At 40.0% G+C, this 23,002-nt stretch overlaps 1 protein-coding gene across 2 annotated transcripts in view; it reads right to left on the bottom strand.

Annotated features, from left to right (window-relative positions):
- The window catches only part of PIGK (phosphatidylinositol glycan anchor biosynthesis class K), a 120,212-nt gene extending 105,597 nt beyond the window's left edge, over nt 1-14,615 (bottom strand). Inside the window, exons 1-6 of one of the 2 annotated variants that reach the window (XM_077824985.1) lie at nt 14,468-14,615; nt 11,872-11,925; nt 8,412-8,503; nt 2,607-2,742; nt 863-974; nt 203-299 (exon numbers count right to left, since the gene is read on the bottom strand). In XM_077824985.1, the coding sequence (XP_077681111.1) occupies nt 203-299; nt 863-974; nt 2,607-2,742; nt 8,412-8,503; nt 11,872-11,925; nt 14,468-14,560 (584 nt within the window). In that variant the 5' untranslated portion in view covers nt 14,561-14,615. The remainder of the gene's footprint in view (nt 1-202; nt 300-862; nt 975-2,606; nt 2,743-8,411; nt 8,504-11,871; nt 11,926-14,467) is intronic. The other variant, XM_077824984.1, reaches the window with a different exon arrangement.
- Nucleotides 14,616-23,002: the final 8,387 nt, after the last annotated feature.

Genomic DNA, 23,002 nt, shown 5'->3' with positions numbered 1-23,002 from the left:
GCTATTTAATACCACTGCTGGGGTGACAGTAATTTTTCGCATTTTTAAACCACATTCAGAAAAAAATAATTAATTTTGCCACCCTTCAGAAGAAGAGTGTGCTGTTTAGACAAGAATTAAATGGAGGAATGAAAGGCTACAAGCAAAGTTTTACATCCGTTGGTAACACACTGTATTTAATCACTAAGTAATCAATTTTTACCTTCTTTTCTGCCACATTTGTTCAAAGGCATCAGCAAGTTCTACATTAGTGATTTCTTCAGAATCCTGAAATTTCAAGAAACCATTTCCACCATGACCTTGTAGAAAAATTCACAAGATAAATAAGCATGTACGTTAAATAGAAGTACAATATATACAAATATGGTTGCCAAAAGGCCAACAGAAACAGGTTAAATGCAATTCTTCTCCCTCTTTGGTGTGGGATGACAAGACACGATTTGAGGGTAATAAGCACAATATACGTTTATGGTTTAACCTGGAATATGCATCTATTCATTCATAAATTAATAGATACTGCTTTAAAGATGCTTCCTTGATTACTATTTATGCAAAACCCCTTCACATAATAATGATTTTTGTAACTTCCAGAGTCATTACAAATTAGGCTGTCTAGACCATATGCCCAGGGCTGTGGAATACAAGTGTGAGACCCAGATTTTTAAGTGGTGCAGCAATCTTAGTTATCAGAACTTTTTGCATGGATTGTTTTTAATACTAATAATAACGGATGTTTTGCTCAAAGTAATGTGAATCCATAATTACCATGTATTTGTTTTACTAATTTTTCAGTGTTATTTGGCTTTCTGATGAGATTTCACTCTGCTACTGTGCAACAAAACCAATAAATTCCTGTAATTACCTGTCATATATATTAGAATATTGCTTCTGTCATCAGAAAGTAGGCGCTTGGATCGAGGTGTGCTTGGTGGGATTCTTCCTGTCAATACGCGCAAGAAATTCTCCACAGTAACCTACAAACATCGAAATAAAGTAATTTCTAACTATCATAAGGGATATCTATTGACCACTACTAGACGGGGTTCCACAAAATGACGACACAAACTATGCACTATATATAAATAGGTCCACCAATAGATGGTATAAATTGCATTACCAGATTTCTTCTATTCAAGGTTTTACTGTGCTACTGCTCACCAGTTTTTTTTATTGCCCCATTAAAAATCAACCTGTTGCTTTACTGTATTTGAAAACTGTTTCATCAAACACACTTCTATGACCATTATAGTCTTTTAATACTTCTTCATTGATTTGAACACCTTTCACACTGTAGTGTACATCTTTACTCAGTCAATGCTACTTATGCATTCACAAAACACTGCAACATTAGTATGTGTTACCATGGAAAAATGTTAACAAATACTCTAAGGCTTAAATTCTCTGTGCAACCCAGGCAAAGAAAAGATTCCTGTGGCACAAACATCGACAAGATCAGATGTAGTCCATCTGGACACCGACCATAAAACATCTGATTAAACATCAGAACTACTTGTTCTGAATGCAGATTTACAACACTCAAAATGTTACCAACAAAATTCAGACTCATGACAGATAGGGTTTTTTTTTTGTTACTATAATCTTTCAACATGCACTTTATGTCCTCAGGACACTAATTATCAGAGAGCACGACATCTTCTGTATACTCTAATAGGCAATTATGGTACAGGGTTTAATTTGTTCCTGTAAAATATACATTTTTGCTTTATAAATCATTTTACTATGTGATACTAATTAAAATTCTGTAACTGAAGTCTAATTAAAGTCAGTCCAGGAAAGACTTAGAAAAAAAAAATTTGCAGCAAGAATTGTTTTCTGAAAACAAGAACGTGGTAAAGTGCTGCAGATATTTCCTTTTACTAGCTGTTATAAAGTGGTTAGAAATGAGTTACTTACAAAAAGGACATGTTTTATTTGGAAAAAATAAAAACAAATATTTAAAAAAGATGTTGAATCTGCAGTGTGCAAACACACACCTGCTTAACGTCAAAGCTTATGAAAGTGTTATCAGTTTAACCAATCATACAATCTACACTACTTCAACAAAATGGAAAACCCAGTAACATTTTTGTATTGTTAATGTAGTCCGGGATCCTCACAATCTCCTAACCACAACAGTCATGGGAACGAATGTTTTCATTAAAATAGCCAATAACAATGTATAATAATAAATTCTAACTGATTAGAAAGACACACAAAGTTGTAACAAGTTACGAAACTCAGTAAAAAGAAAAGGAGTACTTGTGGCACCTCAGAGACTAACAAATTTATTTGAGCATAAGCTTTCGTGAGCTACAGCTCACTTCATCAGATGCATTGAGCTGTAGCTCACGAAAGCTTGTGCTCAAATAAATTGGTTAGTCTCTAAGGTGCCACAAGTACTCCTTTTCTTTTTGTGAATACAGACTAACACGGCTCCTACTCTGAAACTCAGTAAGAATTTTCTTTTTATTATATATATAAATTGAGAATAAGGGCCTGATCCATAATCCAGTGAAGTGTATGGAAATACTACCACTGACTTCAATGGATCAGGCTTTAAAGCAACACTACAGAAAAATCTGGTTAGATAAACAAAGCATTGTTACCTCATAGCTTCTATAGTCCACTTCCACATCATCCCCGTAAACATTTAGCTCCATGTTTTTGTGACTAAACACAGTTGCTGGTTTGGGATTCCTGGGATTACATGCCATATCATCTGCCAGCATCAGGACAATGTGACTGGGAAAAACAAAACAACACAATTTCAGATATTCTATTTTAATACAATAAACAAAAGGAAAACTGCAGATAATGAAGCCAACAAACATGACCCATTATGAGAGCCCTGCAAATCTGTGGATATCCGCTTTATATCCATGGACTATGCTTGCTGATCGCAGATCGTCTGAAGATAAAAATTTTGTATCCATGCAAGACTCTACTCATTATTGAAACAAGATTCTATAGCAGTTAGAAAATTGCCTGGAGTATAAGTACAAGTTACTTTGGTAATTCCTTATTTCCCCAAGGAACACTGTTACCATCATAACACTACCACATAAAGCTTTTTGTTTGTTACCGTAACGGAATTATTTGTTTAGCACTAACAACATGCTCAACGTCACACAGTACTTCACAAAAATGGATGGCTGCTGCCTCAAAGAGCTTAAAGACTCAAAGTCAAACAGAAGGTGGGTCACACTTGAAAAAAGTGTCGAGTTCCAAGTACTCAAGACCCAACTGTTAAACCCTATTAATATAGTCACTATTGTTAACACCTAAGGATTATTCTGAACAGCAGCAGATGATTTTTTTTTTCTCTTCACGCACAACCCCTTGGGCACAGCAATTTCTCCTCAGAATATGAAGAATAATGAAGAATGAGGACAAGTCTTCCAGGATGTAGTATTACTCCAGAAAGAAGCTGTCCTCCTACTAGCACAAATACTGACCTGGGGAACATTTTCCCTTATTATTAGACTTGATTAAACATTAATATGACTCAACTCAGGATAAAACAAAGCTACTCTACGCAAATAAAACAGTCTGGGGCTTAACATGTTGTCCAACAGCAAAACCTAAAGAAGTGGGACAGCAGGCCGAGGAAACTTCCTATGGGCATAGAGAAAGGAGAGATCTGAGGGGCAGCTTCCAAACTCTACAATGTTCATGGGAAAGACAAACTCCAGTCCCGCAGAGAGATTCAACCTCCATGCTGATCTCGGGAACCATCCTTTCATCTGGCTGAACAGCTTCCCATCAACCCATGTTACCATCAACCATTCCAGGCCCTGTACCTCTGTTGGGAGGGGAAAACATGCAGCAGCAGTTAATGCTACAAGGAGCATCGTTTCCATTGTTTTTACTTATGGTGTTTTCTCCCACTTCTAAGAAGAGCATTCTGCATAAAGCTGCTTGGTTCCACTTTGCCCCTTGTTGCCTTTGGGACTTTTTCATCCCATTTCACTTCAGTTTGTTCCCCTCTACTTCTAAGAGAGGCTTAACAAATCAGTACTCCTTTGCCATGTTATCTGTACTACAATATTGTCTGGGATCCTCAACCATGGTCTCCATTGTAGTAGGCATTGGGCAAACAAGAACTACAGAGAACCTGACCTAGACAGCTGACATTTTAGGTTTATGACAAGACAACCGGGTGAAACAACAGGGAGGCGAGAGGACAAGGCAGCAATAAAACAAGAATTATTCTCCCATCACAAAGCTTTTGCAAAGTGAGACAATAAAAAGGGAAGAGATCGGCTGCTTTCCACAGACCTGAGTTTTAATGGGAGCTGTGGGGACAATGACATTGTTGAAACTACCAGACATGCACATGGCAAGAAGTTAAGGGCACCTAGACAGCTCTATCCAGCATCAGACATACTATAAATATACTCAAACAGATAGCCTGTCCTGATACAAAGTACAGGGTATAAAAATGTTTCTCAAACAGTCAGCCTGCGTGCAGTCACACACCTGGGATTCTTTCTTCCTTTCTCAACTGTGACTTTCAACTGTGACTAAGAATGTTGCCTTCCTCTGATGTACTGAAAATGGTTGTTCACTCAAGCCAGTTTAGCTCTTGTCTGTGGCTACACTAAGAGCACTTTACCAGTATAGAAATACCAGTGTACTATACCACCAATGGGTTCCTAGTGTAGACTCAGCTATATCAAAATAGTTAAAACACTCCAGGGAGCAAAACGAGCTATGCTGTTAAAAATGCTGAGCTCTATTGGCATAGCTGCATCTATGCTAGGGTCTTCTGTTGTTACAGCTATGTTGATTAAGGATTAGACCTTTTCACACCCCTGACATCAGCTATGCTGGCAGATGTCTGTAGTGTAGTCTTGATCCTCATCTTGCCAAATAGAAACAGCAGAGCAATTAATCCCAAGATCCCTTCACATAGTTTTGACAAGCAGAAAGCTTATTTTCCTTTCAATGATGTTGTGTGTCTAGTGATCAGTCCTGTACCCACAGAAGTCAATGAGTGTTTTGTCACTGACTCAACTGACAGCAGGATCCTACCCATAGGCTGGGAAAAATTACACATAGTGAATAGGCAGGGCATGAAAGATTGAGTCCTGGAAATATAAATAGTGCATAAGAGCATGGATTTACCCCTAATTTACACACCAACCCATCATGTGCACAGTCACGCAGGGACAGAACTTGAGCAGACTTCTTATTAGGGACACTTCACGTAAATGACAACATATCACCACTCGAACAAGGTCCCAGTCCTTTCCCTTCCGAACACCACAAATAAACCCCCAAACTTAGGCTGTGTCTTTACTGACACAAAAAGCTGTTTTTTAAAGTGAGATCACTAACACACAATAGTTATATCACTGTAAAATCCAAAGCAGAGACAAGGCACATGCCATTTTTACCATGAGGTTGCCAGGCAAGGTCAGCACTATAACCCACCACCTCAACCCCCCCCCAACCCCCCCAGTGAAAATACAGTGTTCTGTCTTCATTAGGTTTTTACAGCAGAACAGCTAATGCCTGTTAGTTATCTTGCCATTTCTAACACAATTTTTTTTGTCAGTGAAGACAGTCTTAGATGAGCAAGACATTAGCCTCTAAGGACATTAGTGCCCTGATTCTACCCCATCCAGCACAGTTATTGCATGCATGTTATTTTATCTAGATTGTATAGTTCAATAAGATAGAGTCAAATCTGGAGCTACAGCACCTTACACCAGCTGGGGATCTGGTCCTCACTGTCCTTTGGGAAGAAAAGTTCTGGTAGGAGCTGTCAAGGTTCCTCCCCCACTCTGAACTCTAGGGTACAGATGTGGGGACCTGCATGAAAAACCTCCTAAGCTTATCTTTACCAGCTTAGGTCAAAACTTCCCCAAGGTACAAAATATTCCTCCCGTCGTCCTTGGATTGGCCGCTACCACCACCAAACTAATACTGGTTACTGGGGAAGAGCTGTTTGGACGCGTCTTTCCCCCCAAAATACTTCCCAAAACCTTGCACCCCACTTCCTGGACAAGGTTTGGTAAAAAGCCTCACCAATTTGCCTAGCTGACTACAGACCCAGACCCTTGGATCTTAAGAACAATGAACAATCCTCCCAACACTTGCACCCCCCCCCTTTCCTGGGAAATGTTGGCTAAAAAGCCTCACCAATTTGCATAGGTGACCACAGACCCAAACCCTGGGATCTGAGAACAATGAAAAAGCATTCAGTTTTCTTACAAGAAGACTTTTAATAAAAATAGAAGTAAATAGAAATAAAGAAATCCCCCCTGTAAAATCAGGATGGTAGAGACCTTACAGGGTAATTAGATTCAAAACATAGAGAACCCCTCTAGGCAAAACCTTAAGTTACAAAAAAGATACACAGACAGAAATAGTTATTCTATTCAGCACAGTTCTTTTCTCAGCCATTTAAAGAAATCATAATCTAACACGTACCTAGCTAGATTACTTACTAAAAGTTCTAAGACTCCATTCCTGGTCTATCCCCGACAAAGACAGACTATAGACAGACACAGACCCTTTGTTTCTCTCCCTCCTCCCAGCTTTTGAAAGTATCTTGTCTCCTCATTGGTCATTTTGGTCAGGTGCCAGCAAGGTTACCTTTAGCTTCTTAACCCTTTACAGGTGAGAGGAGCTTTCCCCTGGCCAGGAGGGATTTCAAAGGGGTTTACCCTTCCCTTTATATTTATGACAGGAGCCAATATAAAGTAAGAGCTTTTTAAAACAAAACAATCGAAGACCCTTGCATGTACATCCAACCAAAACAGGAAAGACTGCTCTGCTCAGTCTTTCAATGCTCCCTATCCACCTCAAAGAAGTGTGTATTGTCAAGTCCCCAATAGATCTCATCTACGCTCATCTACCTTGGCTAATTTGAGCTTATTAACACAAACACAGTTTGTACAGAAGACAACGCAAATAAAAACATAACACAATTTTTAAACGTAGAGAGCTGCTATTTGGAAAGTTGAGTGAAGAAAGAATGCTCACAAATCAAAGATTAAGTTTTCAGCATTTTAACAGTAGCCCACGATCACAGAGCAATCACCAGGTTAAAATTTAAAATAAAAAAAGGCCAAAAAGCATGAGAAGACGTTTTTGAATACCCACTGAAGACAACCCTTCACATTTCACACATTAGCAATTCCCCTGTGATACCCTGGGCTGAGCTCTTAAAGAACACTGAATGCATCTGATGAAGTGAGCTGTAGCTCATGAAAGCTTATGCTCAAATAAATTTGTTAGTTTCTAAGGTGCCACAAATACTCCTTTTCTTTTTGCGAATACAGACTAATACGGCTGCTACTCTGAAACTACAGTTGTCGACATTATAAAGGGAACATAGATCTCAGCATCATAGTCTCACTATGGTATTACTTTAATAAAATAGGGAGATATTAACTTAATGTGATCTTGGCTTTTTCATGATGAAACAACCAATTCCTTTTCAGTGTCAGCCCTGGTAAAGATTCTCCTAGTTTTTCTATTCTGACATAACATAAAACTGAGACTGGAATTGCCAAAGGAGTTAGGTGCCTAGTTCCTACTGAAATCCAATGGTATTTGGGCACCTCACTCTTAGGATGGGTCTGCTCAGTTTTTCTAGAAACGTAATTATTTACCAAAACAGTTATACCAGTACAATCTAGTGTGGATGTAGTTACACCAGAATAAAGATGCCTTATACTAGTATTGCTTATTCCTCTTCCCACACGACATCTTTATACTGATATAATCATATCCACACCATGGAGTTTGTGCCATTTTTCACTATCCTGGTGTAGTTAAAGCAGCCCAACTTGTGCATGCAGAAAAGGCTCCTGGCTCCTTTGAAACTCCCAGCCAAAATGTCTTTTTTTAATATAGTTTGTGACATGCAGGAGCTTCTTTGTTAGACACCAGTTATTTAGAGGTCTTCACTCTAATTGTGTGCCCTTGATTTAGCTGAAGCACTGCACTCGTACTGTGTTTAGTCTTGCTCATTAAGTGAAGTGTTCTCTAATCAAAAGGCATATTAAAAAGACATTAGTTATGTTAGACATGAAGTTGCAATACAGTAACAGGTACATGTCAAAGAGTTGCACTATCAATTCTGAATACATTTTACCAATTTTCTCACATTGTGCATTCACCAAACTAATTAGCAGTGCAATTAACTGGTTGGTTCGCATCACATAATTTGATCTAATTATCCGTTTCTGTTTGGAATCATCATGGTACATATTTTTTTTTCATTTTCCTTTCCAATAATATTGTTCCAATTTTCAGTAAATTAAGTCTGTGCTCTCTACCTTTTACTTGATTATGAAACGAAGAGACCAGCATTTTATTCCTGTTTCAGAAGATGAGACTGAACTTTTACTTTAATATCCAAGTTTAAACAATTGTGCTCGTCAAGATTCTCTTACCTATCAGGAATGCCTAGTCTCTTGACGCTTCTGTAAACTGAAAGCGTATTTGCCACATGACGGTAGTTAAACCAGAAGCGAGATGTACACACCTTTAAGTGTTAAAAAGAAATAAATGCATATTAGAAGATATAAGAAATGCATTCTGAATTAGTACATGCATCAATGGATATTGATTGCTGAGATGCCAAAAAACTTGTCACCCAGCAATCAGGGCCTAGCAACTGCTAGAAATCAATGCCATAAGTAATACACACTTTCTCTGCAGAAAAAGCTTTTTCATATTTTGAAAATACATGTTAACGTATTGAGCCACAGAGAACACTTTCATTTAAAACTGGATAAAGTACAAAAAAAAAAAAAGTACCATAGGGAATAATCCAGCACTGACAAATGGATTAGCTAGATTATTTAATGTCTTATCCATTTCAAATTTCTGTGATTGCCCTGTTGCGGTAAAGTGTAAGCAAATGAATACAAGGTCCACATGTAGAAAGAGGGGAACTTTTGCTGGGGGAATCTGGTTTTTAGGGAGTCAACTATAACAACATTAGAGTTGGGCCCCAGCCATAAAATTTGAATAAGAACTCCCACACAATTTAGGAATGTTCACATTCCAGTATGGGGGCACATTTTCAACCAATATGTCAGTTTTTTTTAAATACAAGTAAGCATGTAACTACAAGAAGAGTGTCAGAAGTAACTTTCAGAAACTGTTTAAGAAGCAATAATTGTATTATATGTTACAGAGCCTTTGAACAGACAATGACTAAATAAATATGAATACTAATGGCCAAGATACTATGATAGGTGGAAAGAATCTTTCAGATGCATGGAGCAATATTAAAACCTGTAAGTGAGCTTACTACATCAAGCATGTTTCCTGCAATCCTCTGTAACAGAGGCATGAGAACTGAAACAAAAATCATAAATCACAGACTTAAAACTTTTAAAAAAATCATTTCTGTCTGAAGATATTTCACTTACCATTTTTACAAATTACATCTAAATTTAACATAACTCAGATTAGAAAAAAGAACTATAGTTCCTCTGTGCATCACATAGCATTTTCTGTACAGTCACTGACAGTTTTCCCTTTATAGCCAGTTAGCCAGGATATTTGGGGGGGGGGGGGGGGGCTCTTTTGAACAGAAGAAGAAAGACAAGACATTTTAAAATAGAAGAAAACAGGATTGTACTGCCACAAAGAAGAAGCAGGGAGGACTTGGGGTCAGATATACTGAACCTACAATTCTTTTTAGTTGACTAGATGTAGACACCAGTTTAAAAGTTTTGCTTTGTATCATTTTTACTCTGAACCTGGCTCATGAAAAATTAAACAACTTAATTTTCAGTGAGAATCATAAGACCCCCACCTTTTGCCTTCCCCAGCTTCCTGAGAGATTTCTATCCTGCCTAGCTGGTTTTTAAAGCGACGCTTTTAGAAGGAGCCTAATGGAGTTAGGCAGACAACTCCCCTTGACTGTAAGTTAGGCTCCTATGTCACTTAGAAGCTTTTGAGTATTATAATAGAGTTACTATACTGGCTGGCTCTGTGTGCATTACACATCCATCATCAGCCCGGAAAGGGTGTGACCCCTCCCAGAGGAGAACCCAGGACATAATCCTGAGAGGAAGAGGAGGGGAGGGTGACCTTCCTGCCTGAGGGAAGGTGCAGGGTTTTAGGTGTCAGCACCATCACCAGCAGGAGGAGATCTGCTTCTTCAACCTGTTCCAGTAATAAAACACATGTTCTGTTATTTACCTAGTTCGTGCCTGTGTCACCATTTCAGGACTTTGCCTGCTTGTGCCAACCCACAAGAGAGGACCAGGTCATGCAACATTTCCCTAAACATACTTAAAGTTAAGCACATTTAATTGCTTTGTTGAAGTATGACCCCAGGCCCTTTCTGAACTGTGAACTGAGGCTCTAGCTTCCAACCAGGCTCAAGCTGTCTCCAGAACAATCAGTGAAAGCCATGAGAGTAGCTGCTATTTAGCACAGCAGTAAGTATCCTTGGAAGGCTGACCAACACAAGAGACATTTGTTAGGTTAAAGCTACTAGAAGAGCTCTGAGAAATCATGATCACATAGAAGAAACTGCCCAGCCTCAATTAAATAAGATTCTGCAATAAGTACGGATTAACAAAGTACACTCGCCAGGAGGCAAGATATTTAGCTTAAAAAAAATCTTTAAAAAGAAGTATTTTGAGATAGGAGATGATCAACTAAAGGGGCATCTTCTGAAGAGATGATTTTAAGTTGCTTTTCTATTTAGGCAAAATAGAGAGTGAGCAGCCTGTTAAACAGGCTTTGGAATATCAAGCTCTTGAGTTTTGTTTATATAGCTATCAGTGACAAGCACAGTACAAAGACTTAGACAGATAACAAAACAGTAATAATAGACTTCACTTCTATGGCATTTTTCTTTTGTGAACCTCCAAGTACTTTAATTCATTTATTTTATACCTCAAAAGTGGTGTTATCACTCCTATTTTATAAATGGAGAAAATGAGGCATAGCTGGCATGAGGCCAGAGCCTAAATTTCTGGGCAATTTGGGATAGCACAGAATACAGTCTGGCCGCAAGTAACTTCCTCAGGGTCACACAGGAAATCAGTGGCAAAGACCGGGATAGAAAGCAGGTCTCTTTGTACCTTCAGCACTAAGAACTTTCTACTTCTCTTATTATTATTACCAGTTTGTATCAAGTGTATTGCTCTGACCAAAGAAAATTGTATTTTAATTCTCTGCTTGCTTTTAACATTGAAATAGAAACAGGTATTTAATGTTAATAATTTTAAGTTTGTGCACTAGGGAATAAGAGAATGATTCTTATTCTTTCAATTAATTATCTTTTATTTTTCTATATTTTAATACTTAGAAAAAACAGTGTCATGTCTGACTGCTCAAATAATATTTTAGAACTGATCATTAGTCATTATGCTCAGGAAGCCTGATTAAAAACTGATGGAATAATACAATCTGAAGTTACCCAGATAAAAAATTAAGACGAGTAGTTCTTATCCTAAGTATTATTTTAGGAGATTAGACTAAAAAAAGAAGAAAGTTTGTTGTCAGACTTTAGCAAATTTCAAAACAAACAACAAAATCAGGAAGATGTTGTACCTTTCTAACCAAGCAAATGTTTAAAAAACAACAACAACCACCACCATGACTGTAATAATATACAGCATAATCATTTGTTTTCATTCTAATTGGAATGTTAATTTTATAAATACTTCAAATGTGCATTAATGTTCTGGATGCTTGTAATTAAATTATGCAGACGAGATAATGGTAATGCAATATAGCAAACTGGCATGCAGGGATAACTCAAAGTCATGCTATACTTACTTCCAGGTCTTGATCTTGCAACTTGTTGCATATGGGCAGACTACCACGCAACAACTGCAGGATCAGTGTTTTATTTAAGAAGATTGAATACAAAATGCTTACCAAAACTGCCCAGTTATTTGTGTGCCCACTTCTAAAAAACTGTTCTGCTTTGTCCTGCAAGAGACAAAAAATATTGGAACACTAGTGTAGAAACAAACTTAGGAAAAAAACTACAATACAGCACTTTTTTTTTTGGTTAGTTCTACAAATGTTAAATGTCATATAGAATTAAAACCTTAAACCAGCTAAACAGAAAACATGACTTCTTCTGGTTTATAATATCCCTCCTGATGCCTGAGAAAAGGATCTATTCTATATTCTGTTTGGGCTGTTCTGTCCACATGTTAAAATCAGACAAGTAATCTGGTTCTCTCACAAATTCCTTATCAAAGTTTGGAAACACCTGGCTGGCAATGAAAACAAAACCAGAGAAATTCAGAGTGGTAGTGGTGATGGAAAGAGAGAGGCAGCAAACTAGGATAGGGAAAAATGGAATGAAAAAGAAACATAGCGTTCTATCCAAGAGGGCAATATCTGGGAAAGATTAAAATCCCAGAATCTTTCCGTTTACAAGTCTCTAATCACGTGTTAAACAATGACTCCACAAATCATCTGAATCCAGGCTAAAAAAAAAATATGGAAGGTGATTTAAGCATTCAAAATCTATCCTGTGCTAAAGCAAATGGAAGAATAGAGTGATAGGCTCTGTTAATTTAATTTTTAAAATACCCCCCTAAACATATTGTTCTATTTTAGAGAACACCCCTAGGAACAGATGAAATGCTTCATCAGCCCTCAAACCTTCCTTAAAGTGAAGAACCTTGGATAAGTTTTTCCTTTCACTGTCCCCACGCCCTTAAAGAATACCAGATAGGAAAATAAAAAATCCCACACATTTAAAGCAGCTTTAAAGTAAAGACCAGATTATGCTGGACCTTCTAACGTAGAAGCAAGTACAATGATTAACAAACAATGATAATCGCTTTATGCAGTGTTGTTGTAGCTGTATTGGTCCCAGGATATTAGAGAGACAAGGTGGGTGAAGTAATATCTTTTTTGGAACAACTTCTGTATCTGAAAGTGACAAACTTTTGATCTACACAGAGCTCTTCTTTGCAGCTCTGAAGGGTAACTTTACAAGGTTCTAAAATTAGTGTATTTAAAATGCTTGATCTTATTTCCATTACCAGTTTTGTCACATTTTATTAATCTTGTTAACTGTGCATTATAGAAATCATTTGACAGTGAAGTTTTCTGCTTTATCAAAATGTTAATATGGGATTCACATTAAACTATAAACATCATATCTTAATTTAAAGTGAGCTGTATGCAAAAAAGTATAATTACTGAAACATGAAAAAGGCAAAATTGTAACGATTCCTGATCAAGGGACAATATTTGATTAACTCCTTCAGTTTATAAAAACATAAAGCTCTGAAAAATTCACATGCAACACATACCCAAATTAACCACAATATATCTGGATTGATCACAAAAGTGAACAATATTATTCTTGTATGTTTAACCAAACAAGAACAGTTTATTGGAAACTGAGAACCCCAAATGGCAAATAACTCAAAAGGATTATTAAAAAAAACCCTCCCTCTATTATTTTCTCTATTCAAAGAGAACTGGTACGTGCAAACAAATCTGAAAATTAATTCTGATGCAGCTGAATTAGTTGTTTATACTTATTATACAGTTTAAACAAGACATGGTGCATATAAAAACATAAGAACAGCCATACTGGGTCAGACCAAAGGTCCGTCTAGCCCAGTATCCTGTCCTCCAACAGTGGCCAATGCCAGGTGCCCCAGAGGGAATGAACAGAACACGTAATCATCAAGTGATCCACTCCCTTTCAATCATTCTCAGCTTCTGGCAAACAGAGGCTATGGACACCATCCCCACCCATCCTGGCTAATAGCCATTGATGGACCTATCCTCCATGAATTTATCTAGTTCTTTTTTGAACCCTGTTATAGGGTTTGGCCTTCACCACATCCTCTGGCAAAGAGTTCCACAGGTTGACTGTGCATTGTGCGAAGAAATACTTCCTTTAGTTTGTTTTAAACCTGCTGCCTATTAATTTGGTGCCCCCTAGTTCTTTAGAATCAGTTATTTCCATCTTTTATAAGCTTAAGGTGTACTTTTACATAAATCTGTGTATTCATACTGTGAGAGTTGGTCAACTGGGAGGATTTCCAAGCTCAGGCATAGGAGAAGAAAGCAAATAATGAAAAACAAGACAGGCAGCGATTCTCCTTCAGTGCTTGGGCTAGAAAGGGTTGAGGGCAGCTCAAGGTATCTAGAGGTTTAAAGGGAATTTTAGAGCAAGAAATAGGGAATCACAAATAAATAAGAAGCTCCAGCCTCCCAGGAAGCAGGAGACAGATCTGATGGGGTTTGGCAGAACTTTACACACACGGGGTAGGGGAAGGGGTGGGCAGGGTTATAGCCCCTCCCGCAACGCTGCAGTGGGGGCTGCAGCGGCGTATCCCTCCCCAGCACAGCAGCCGCCCCCGTGCGTGGAGTCAATGCAGGGGCAGGTCCATCGACACGGCCCGGGCAGCCCACGGGCCTGGAGCGCAAGTCACCCCAGTGGGGCCAGGGGCGGTGCTGAGCGGCCCAACGCGCTTCCCCCCAGCTCCCCTACCTGGATCCCGTCAGTCGCCGCCGAGCCGCAGCACGCCCACAGCAGGGCGGCTGCTGCCGGGAGCCAGCGGGGAGCAGGGAGGGCAGCGGCCATAGGAACCGGCTTCACAACAGGAAGAGGCAGGGAGGACCCAACCCCGCCGTAAAGCAGCTCCGGGCCGCCTGTGGGAGCCTCCCTGCTCCCCTCGCCCCGCCTCCCCACGGCTGCGGAGCTGCTCAGTGCCTGGCTCCGTGGCTGGGCGTGTGGAGATGACCCGTTGGAGTCCGCTCCTCCCGCCTCCTTGGCTGTCTACAGAGGCTCTTCCCCCAGTGATTAGAAATGGCGGGAAAAATGTATCCAGGGTAAATACAGATCACAGCGCTGGGGTGCCCGCTAAGATTAGGGCTCCTAGCCACTTCGGTAACACAAAATAAATAGTTGCTGGGGGAAGAATGAACACTCATTTAGAGAACCAAGATAGTGAAACACGAACATAATGGAAAGCTCCTTGAAACATTCACTGTTTACACACACACACTACCAAAAACATCATGATTGCAGAGTAAAGCACTCAAGTATTAGGAAGTGCCATGCTTATGGGGTGGGATTCACAAGGGGGATTTAGGCACTGCGATGATCAGGGTTGTTACACCTAACTTTTAGGTGCCCTGGCACCTAGTGAAATTCACAGCCCTAAATTGTGGGCACCCAGGTTCCCACATGGAGAGAGAGTTAGGTGTCTAAAGGTGGGATTCACATAGGGTGACCAGATGTACCTATTTTATAGGGACAGTCCTGATTTTTGGGTCTTTTTCTTATATAGGCTCCTGTTACCCCCCACCCTGTCTCTATTTTTCACATTTGCTGTCTGGTCACCCTAGATTCACAAAAGCTAGCAAACTGAGCAGAGAGCTGCCTAAATTAGCCAGTAGGAAATGCTGAAGAAAAGGGGGCTGCCTCACTGTCTCCCCTCAAAGGGAGTTAGTTGCCTATATTCATTTGGGATCCCCAACCACTCTCTTCTGGAATTAACCCAGGTCAGTCCTTTTTCAAGAAAAAGGGAGAAAGTGCCACCCTAACAGCCTTCTGGTCAATGCAGTCACCCACAGTGTGAGAAACCCAGGTTCACTTCCCCCTTCTGCCGGAGGTGGAGAAGGGATCTGAATTTAAGTCTCTCATCTCCCAGATGAGTGCCGTAACCACAAGGATAGGGGTTATTCTAGGGCCTGGCTCCCTCAATCTCTCCTGTTGAATTTGTTGCACTCTCTTTAAATAATTAAGTGGTCAGTGAGAGAACTGGAATGACTCTATACTCAGTGGGTAGGGCACGAAGGTGGGAGATCCAGATTTCAGTCAGCTAGCTCCAGCAGTAATGATTTATACACAGTGGAACAGCTTCAGAAGGACAGATTGAGACACATCCCCCAAAACATAACCAATACTACAGCATTTAGGGCCTGAGAGGTAGGAGACCCAAATTCGAACCCCTTCTGCACATACCTGCTGCCCATTTTGTGTAGCTTTAGATCACACCTGACAGACTGGGCCCAGCAGGCAATATTAGGCAGGAAGTCTTAACTGCCCAATCTTAACACTAGGCCAAGGAGTGATATAAATGCCCCCAACTCTAATCAAAGATCACGGTGCCCTAACTGCCCTAAGCTAGGCCAGGGAGCCTTACTAGCTCCCAGCGCTAACCAAGGCTGAGGTACACTAACTGCCTCAGCCCTAACCCTGGGCCAGGGAGCCCCAGGATACATCTACACTGCAGCTGGGAGCAAGCCTCTCGTCCTGGGTAGACAGACTCACACTAGCAGTGTGGACTTTGCAGCTCAGGCCGCAGTTTGGACTCTCAAGCCTAAGCGGTTGAGTCCTTCTAGCATGAGCCTGTCTTCCAGGGCTGGGAGATGCATCCCCAGCTGCAGAGTAGACCTACCCTTACAGGCCATAATCATAAACTAGGGAGCCCTACTGGACCAAGCCCTAAATCTAGGCTGGAGAGCCTTAACTGCCCCCCATAACTGACCCAATCCTAAATGTAACTCCAACCCTAGCTGCCCAAACTAACCATACACCAGGGAGCCCTACTAACCCCAGTCCTAGTCTGTGGAGATCTAATAACCTCAAACCCTAACTCTATGTCAGGGTGGCCTAACTGCCGCAACTATAACAATAGTCCGGCGAGCCCTACTGACTCCAGCCCTAACCCTAGGCTGAGGAGCCCAAATGCCACAACCCAACCCTAGGCTGTAGAGCCTTAGCTGCCCCTACCTTAACCCCAGGCTGAAGTGAATTAACTGCCCCTCCCCTAACCCTAGGCTAGGAAGCACTATCACCCCAAACCCTGCCCCTAGGCTGGGGAGACCTAACTGCCTCAACACTAACCGTAGGCTGGGGAGTACTCTGGCATAGGATTCAGGTGGGGGCTCATAGACCTCTACCCGTCCCAATCTCTAACCCTGGGCAAAGGAGGCCTAACTACCCCAACCCTACTGCTAGGCCAGGGAACCCCAAGTACTATAACCCTAGGTTGGAGAGCTCTAACTACCCCAACCCTATAATGGGGAGCCCTACCAACCTCAACCCTAATCCTAGGCTGGGGAGGGGTACAAGCCCCATCCCTAAAACTAGGTCAGGGAGGGAACCCTACCAACTCCAGCCCTAATCTTCTGTGAGTGAGGCCTACCCATAGGCTATGATAACCTAGCAGCCCTCCTGCACCAAAGATTAGGGTTGGGGCAAAGTACTCCAGCCCTGAGCCAAGGCTGGCTGGGGTGTGACAAATGTAGGAAATTTCCTGCGATCACGTTATGAGCTATCTGTATGATTCTCCTCCTATCACTTTGGCATCACTGCCCACTGAGGGGGGGGAATGATTTTCTTCCTAGAACATGGGAAATCAGGCTAGGTATTTGTGACATAGCTGCTAGGACTGCCTGGGCTGGAATCAACACCTTTGAAAGGAAGACTACAGGGACAATGGCTAGCTGCAGAGGCAGCCAAACATGTGAACACAGCACGATTGTGTCCAGAAAACAAAGACAAAAGAGTGTGAGGTGGCTCTATTAAGAGATAAACTCACAGAGGCTGTCCAGCCAGTGTTTTGGAGCCCCCAGTGGGTCATCAGACTCATGCTACTGCTCTAAAAACAGCTATACAGACTGCTTCAAAGTTGTGGCTCAGGCTGGAGTTTTGGCTATGAAGCCTAGGTGGGGTGGGGAGTGGGCCTCAGAGGCAGAGCTCCAGTCCAAGCCACAACTTTGAAGCACTCTCCATACAGCTATATTTAGAGCACTAGCATGAGTCCTGCTAACCCAAGTCTGTTGACCCAGGCTGGGGGCTCCAAAATGTTGGGTAGACACACTTACAATTCAGTGCACATACCTGGCAATAAAGGAATCAGCAATATGGCTCGTGGAGCTCTGGCAGTCTGAACTGTCTTAGCCTTTGCTTCTCTCTGGTAACCTAAGAACATTCAGATTCTGTTTGCCAGGTGACTAATAAAAGGCTGTTTGGTGTTTCTGCATATACCTGCTGAGAGCATTGGATAAAGTACAAGCTTCCTGCAGGAGACTGGCATGGCTGGATTTACTGCAGGGAGCTGTGGAGACAAGGATCATTTGTGCCAGTTCTGTGTGGACTCTTGAGGTTCAGTGCATTAAATGGGTTACTGGTTACAAGCTGGGGTATAGACTAGACTTGGTAACCCTGTAATGTGGGGTACCAGCCCCAGCCATGAACCTAGGTCAGGGAACTGTAACAACTCCAGCTTAAACTTCATCTAGGGAGCCCTACCTGCGCCAGCCCTAACCTTAGGCTAGGCAGGGGTACTGGCCTCAGCCCTAAGCCTAAGTCAGGGTACCCTACTGACTCCAGCCCTAACCTTCGGCACAGGAAGCCTAACTGACCCAACATAACTCTAGGTCAAAGTAACTTAACTGCTCCAACCCTAGGCCACAGAGGAATACCAGACTCAGTCCTAAACCTTGCTTGGGGATCTATTGACTCTACCCCTAACCTTCATCAGGGGAGGCCTAACTGTCCCAACCCTAACCCTAAACCAGGGTATCCTAAATTCCCCAGACATAAGAGGGCTCCAACCCTCAACCAGGAAACCTCACCGGTGTTGTTTTATATTCATGTAATCCACTAATTTTAATAATTCATTGCTAGCTATTTAATGAGTGTCTTTAATAGATACTTAGTTAACATATCTACAGATTTCAGAGTGGTAGCTATGTTAATCTAGATCAGCAAAAACAATGAGGAGTCCTTGTGGCACCTCAGAGACAAACAAATTTATTTGGGCATAAGCTTTCGTGTACTAAAACCCACTTCATCAGATGCATGGAGTGGAACATACAGTAGGGAGGTATAAATACACAGCATATGAAAAGATGGAAGTTGCCTTACCAAGTGAGCATCTCAACTCCTTTCAATCTAGCAGCCTAAAACCAACTGCCTCCTCCAGATGTCAGGTCCCACATCCTAAAGATTCAACTAATTCTCTTGAAGCCACAGTAATACCACATCTCCTTTCTGTTAATTTGTTTAAGCACACAGTTATTTGTATATATCAGAATTATCTTAATAGCTGTCTATAAATCTTAACAGGTCTCCTTTGAGACAGTGACCATTTAACTTCTATATTTGCTGTATTATTGAAGTTGTTCTCACTATTTAGAGGACTGATGTCATTTTCTTGCTGCATTATATAATTTCTTCTGTCATCTGAGTCAGGTCTTGCAAGTAACAATTGTAAATGTCTCTGATTTCATCTATACACTTAAACATAGTCAATGACATCATCAGATTGAGTGCTACCTCTTTTGTTACAGTGGCTTTCTGAGCCCAATTGCTACCATTTTAGATACATACGTATCATTTGGTTCCAAAAAAGGTAGTTCATGTGATCCTCTGTCATTATAATTCTTTTGATAGCAACTTAGCTGATATTTATACTTATTCCTTTCCTTATTACCTTCTTGAAAAAACACAGGTAATCTGTTTCTGAGTTTTCTGTTAAACAAAAACTGTGCAGGTAATAAGCCTTGTTGTAATGGCAATGTTCCATAATTTAATAATGCCAAATATAAATCAGTATTTATTTCATCAGCTTTCGTTAGTAATCCTTGTACAATTTTAACACCATTTTCAACTAGCTCATTAGATTGTGGGTAACCTGGACTTGAGGTAATGTTTAAAATCATATGCTACGGTGAAATTTTTTAACTCGCCTGTGAAATTGAGGTCTATGATCAGTCATGACCATATCGGGAATCCAATGTCTTGCAAAAATTGATTTAATTTCATTAATGACTTGTCTGGCACATGTTTTCTAGTAGACATATTTCAGGAAAATGCAAAAAATACTCAAGAACTATAACCTATGTATGTTCTTTTTAGGGCTGTCAATTAATCACAGTTAACTCATGCGATTAACTCAAAAAATTAACTGTGATTAAAAAAATTAATCGCGGTTAATCGCCGTTTTAGTCGCACGGTTAAACAATAGAATACCAATTGAAATTTATAAAATATTTTTGGATGTTTTCTACATTTTCAAATATATTGATTTCAATTACAACACAGAATATAAAGTGTACATTCCTCACTTTATATTATTATTTTTATTACAAATATGTGCACTGTAAAAATGATAAACAAAAGAAATAATATTTTTCAATTCATCTCATAGAAATACAGTTGTGCAATCTCTTTATCGTGAAAGTGCAACTTACAAATGTAGATTTTTTTTGTTTGTTACACAACTGCACTCAAAAACAAAACATTGTAAAACTTTAGAGCCTACAGGTCTGCTCAGTCCTACTTCTTGTTCAGCCAATCGCTCAGACAAACAAGTTTGTTTACATTTACGGGAGATAATGTTGCCCACTTCTTATTTACAATGTCACCATAAAGTGAGAACAGGAGTTCTTATGGGACTTTTGTAGCTGGCATTGTAAGGTATTTATGTGCCAGATATGCTAAACATTCATATGTCCCTTCATGCTTCGGCCACCATTCCAGAGGAAATGCTTCTATGCTGATGATGCTCATTAAAAAAATACTGCATTAATTAAATTCGTGAATGAACTCCTGGGGGGAGAATTGTATGTCTCCGTTTGTTTTACCTGCATTCTGCCATATATTTCATGTTATAGCAGTCTCGGATGATGACTCAGCACATGTTGTTCGTTTTAAGAACACTTTTTCTGTAGATTTGACAAAACGCAAAGAAGGTACCAATGTGAGATTTCTAAAGATAGCTTCAGCACTTGACCCAAGGTTTAAGAATCTGAAGTGCCTTCCAAAATCTGAGAGGGACAAGGAGTGGAGCATACTTTCAGAAGTCTCCGATGCGGAAACTACAGAACCTGAACAACCAAAAAAAAAATCAACCTTCTGCTGGTGGCATCTGACTCAGATGATAAAAATGAACATGCATTGGTACGCACTGCTTTGGATTGTTATTGAGCAGAACCCATCATCAGCATGGGCACATGTCCTCTGGAATGGTGGTTGAAGCATGAAGGTACATATGAACCTTTAGCACATCTGGCATGTAAATATATTGCGACACCAGCTACAATAGTGCCATGCGAACACCTGTTCTCACTTTCAGGTGACATTGTGAACAAGAAGCGGGCAGCATTATCTCCTGCAAATGTAAACAAACTTGTTTGTCTGAACGTTTGGCTGAACAAGAAGTACGACTGAGTGGATTTGTAGGCTCTAAAGTTTTACGTTGTTTTATTTTTGAATGCAGTTATTTTTGGTACATAATTCTACACTTGTAAATTCAACTTTCATGATAAAGACATTTCACAACAGTACTTGTATTAGGTGAATTGAAAAATATTATTTCTTTTGTTTTTTACAGTGCAAATATTTGTAATAAAAATAAATATAAAGTGAACACTGCACACTTTGTATTCGGTGTTGTAATTGAAATTAATATATTTGAAAATGTAGAAAACATCCAAAAATATTTAAATAAATTATATTCTATTATTGTTAAATAGTGCAATTAATCGCACAATTAATTGTGATTAATTTTTTTAATCGCGTGTGTCATAAATATAAAGGGAAGGGTAAACCCCTTTGAAATCCCTCCTGGCCAGGGGAAAGCTCCTCTCACCTGTAAAGGGTTAAGAAGCTAAAGGTAACCTCGCTGGCACCTGACCAAAATGACCAATGAGGAGACAAGATACTTTCAAAAGCTGGGAGGAGGGAGAGAAACAAAGGGTCTGTGTGTCTGTCTGTATGCTGGGTCTTGGCCGGGGATAGACCAGGAATGGAGTCTTAGAACTTTTAGTAAGTAATCTAGCTAGGTATGTGTTAGATTATGATTTCTTTAAATGGCTGAGAAAAGAATTGTGCTGAATAGAATAACTATTTCTGTCTGTGTATCTTTTTTGTAACTTAAGGTTTTGCCTAGAGGGGTTCTCTATGTTTTTGAATCTAATTACCCTGTAAGATATCTACCATCCTGATTTTACAGGGGGGATTTCTTTATTTCTATTTACTTCTATTTTTTATTAAAAGTCTTCTTGTAAAAAACTGAATGCTTTTTCATTGTTCTCAGATCCCAGGGTTTGGGTCTGTGGTCACCTATGCAAATTGGTGAGGCTTTTTATCCAACATTTCCCAGGAAAGGGGGGTGCAAGTGTTGGGAGGATTGTTCATTGTTCTTAAGATCCAAGGGTCTGGGTCTGTAGTCACCTAGGCAAATTGGTGAGGCTTTTTACCAAACCTTGTCCAGGAAGTGGGGTGCAGGGTTTTGGGAAGTATTTTGGGGGGAAAGACGCGTCCAAACAGCTCTTCCCCAGTAACCAGTATTAGTTTGGTGGTGGTAGCGGCCAGTCCAAGGACAACGGGGGGAATATTTTGTACCTTGGGGAAGTTTTGACCTAAGCTGGTAAAGATAAGCTTAGGAGGTTTTTCATGCAGGTCCCCACATCTGTACCCTAGAGTTCAGAGTGGGGGAGGAACCTTGACAGCGTGATTAATCATGATTAATTTTTTAATCACTTGTCAGCCCTAGTTCTTTATATTCAAATAGATCTAAACCTATTTTAGATCAAGGTCTTAGGTTTTCTTGAATAAGTATCAAATTGTTTAGACTGAGCATTTCTATGTCGAAAATATATGTCACATTTTTATATAATCCTCTATGTTTTGGTTCATTTGTGGCCAATACAGAACCTCCCTTGCTCTACATTTATATTTTTCTATGTCTAAAATGTATGTATTTCAACATCTCTGCTGTTAATCCTAGAGCAATTACTACTATATTACCTTTAAATGGAATTCCTTCAATTACTGATACATCTTGAATAAAATGATTATATGGCTTTTGGTAGAATTTTTTATTATATCCTTTTTCAATAGCTGTAATAACCTATTGTAAATTCTCACCCTGTTTAGTTGCTTGTAAAATTTCTTCCTATGCTCTGATATAGGAATTATTTTTAAGTACATCTACATATACCACATCATCTTCTGTTACTCTTTCTAGAGCTTATGATGTAACCAATGTATCAGCGACCGCTA

The sequence above is a fragment of the Eretmochelys imbricata genome, chromosome 8 (genome assembly GCF_965152235.1).
Source record: "Eretmochelys imbricata isolate rEreImb1 chromosome 8, rEreImb1.hap1, whole genome shotgun sequence".
NCBI classification, from domain to species: Eukaryota; Metazoa; Chordata; order Testudines; family Cheloniidae; genus Eretmochelys; species Eretmochelys imbricata.
The sequence above is the reverse complement of the archived record's forward strand: the minus strand, read 5'-3'. Positions and strand labels throughout refer to the sequence as shown.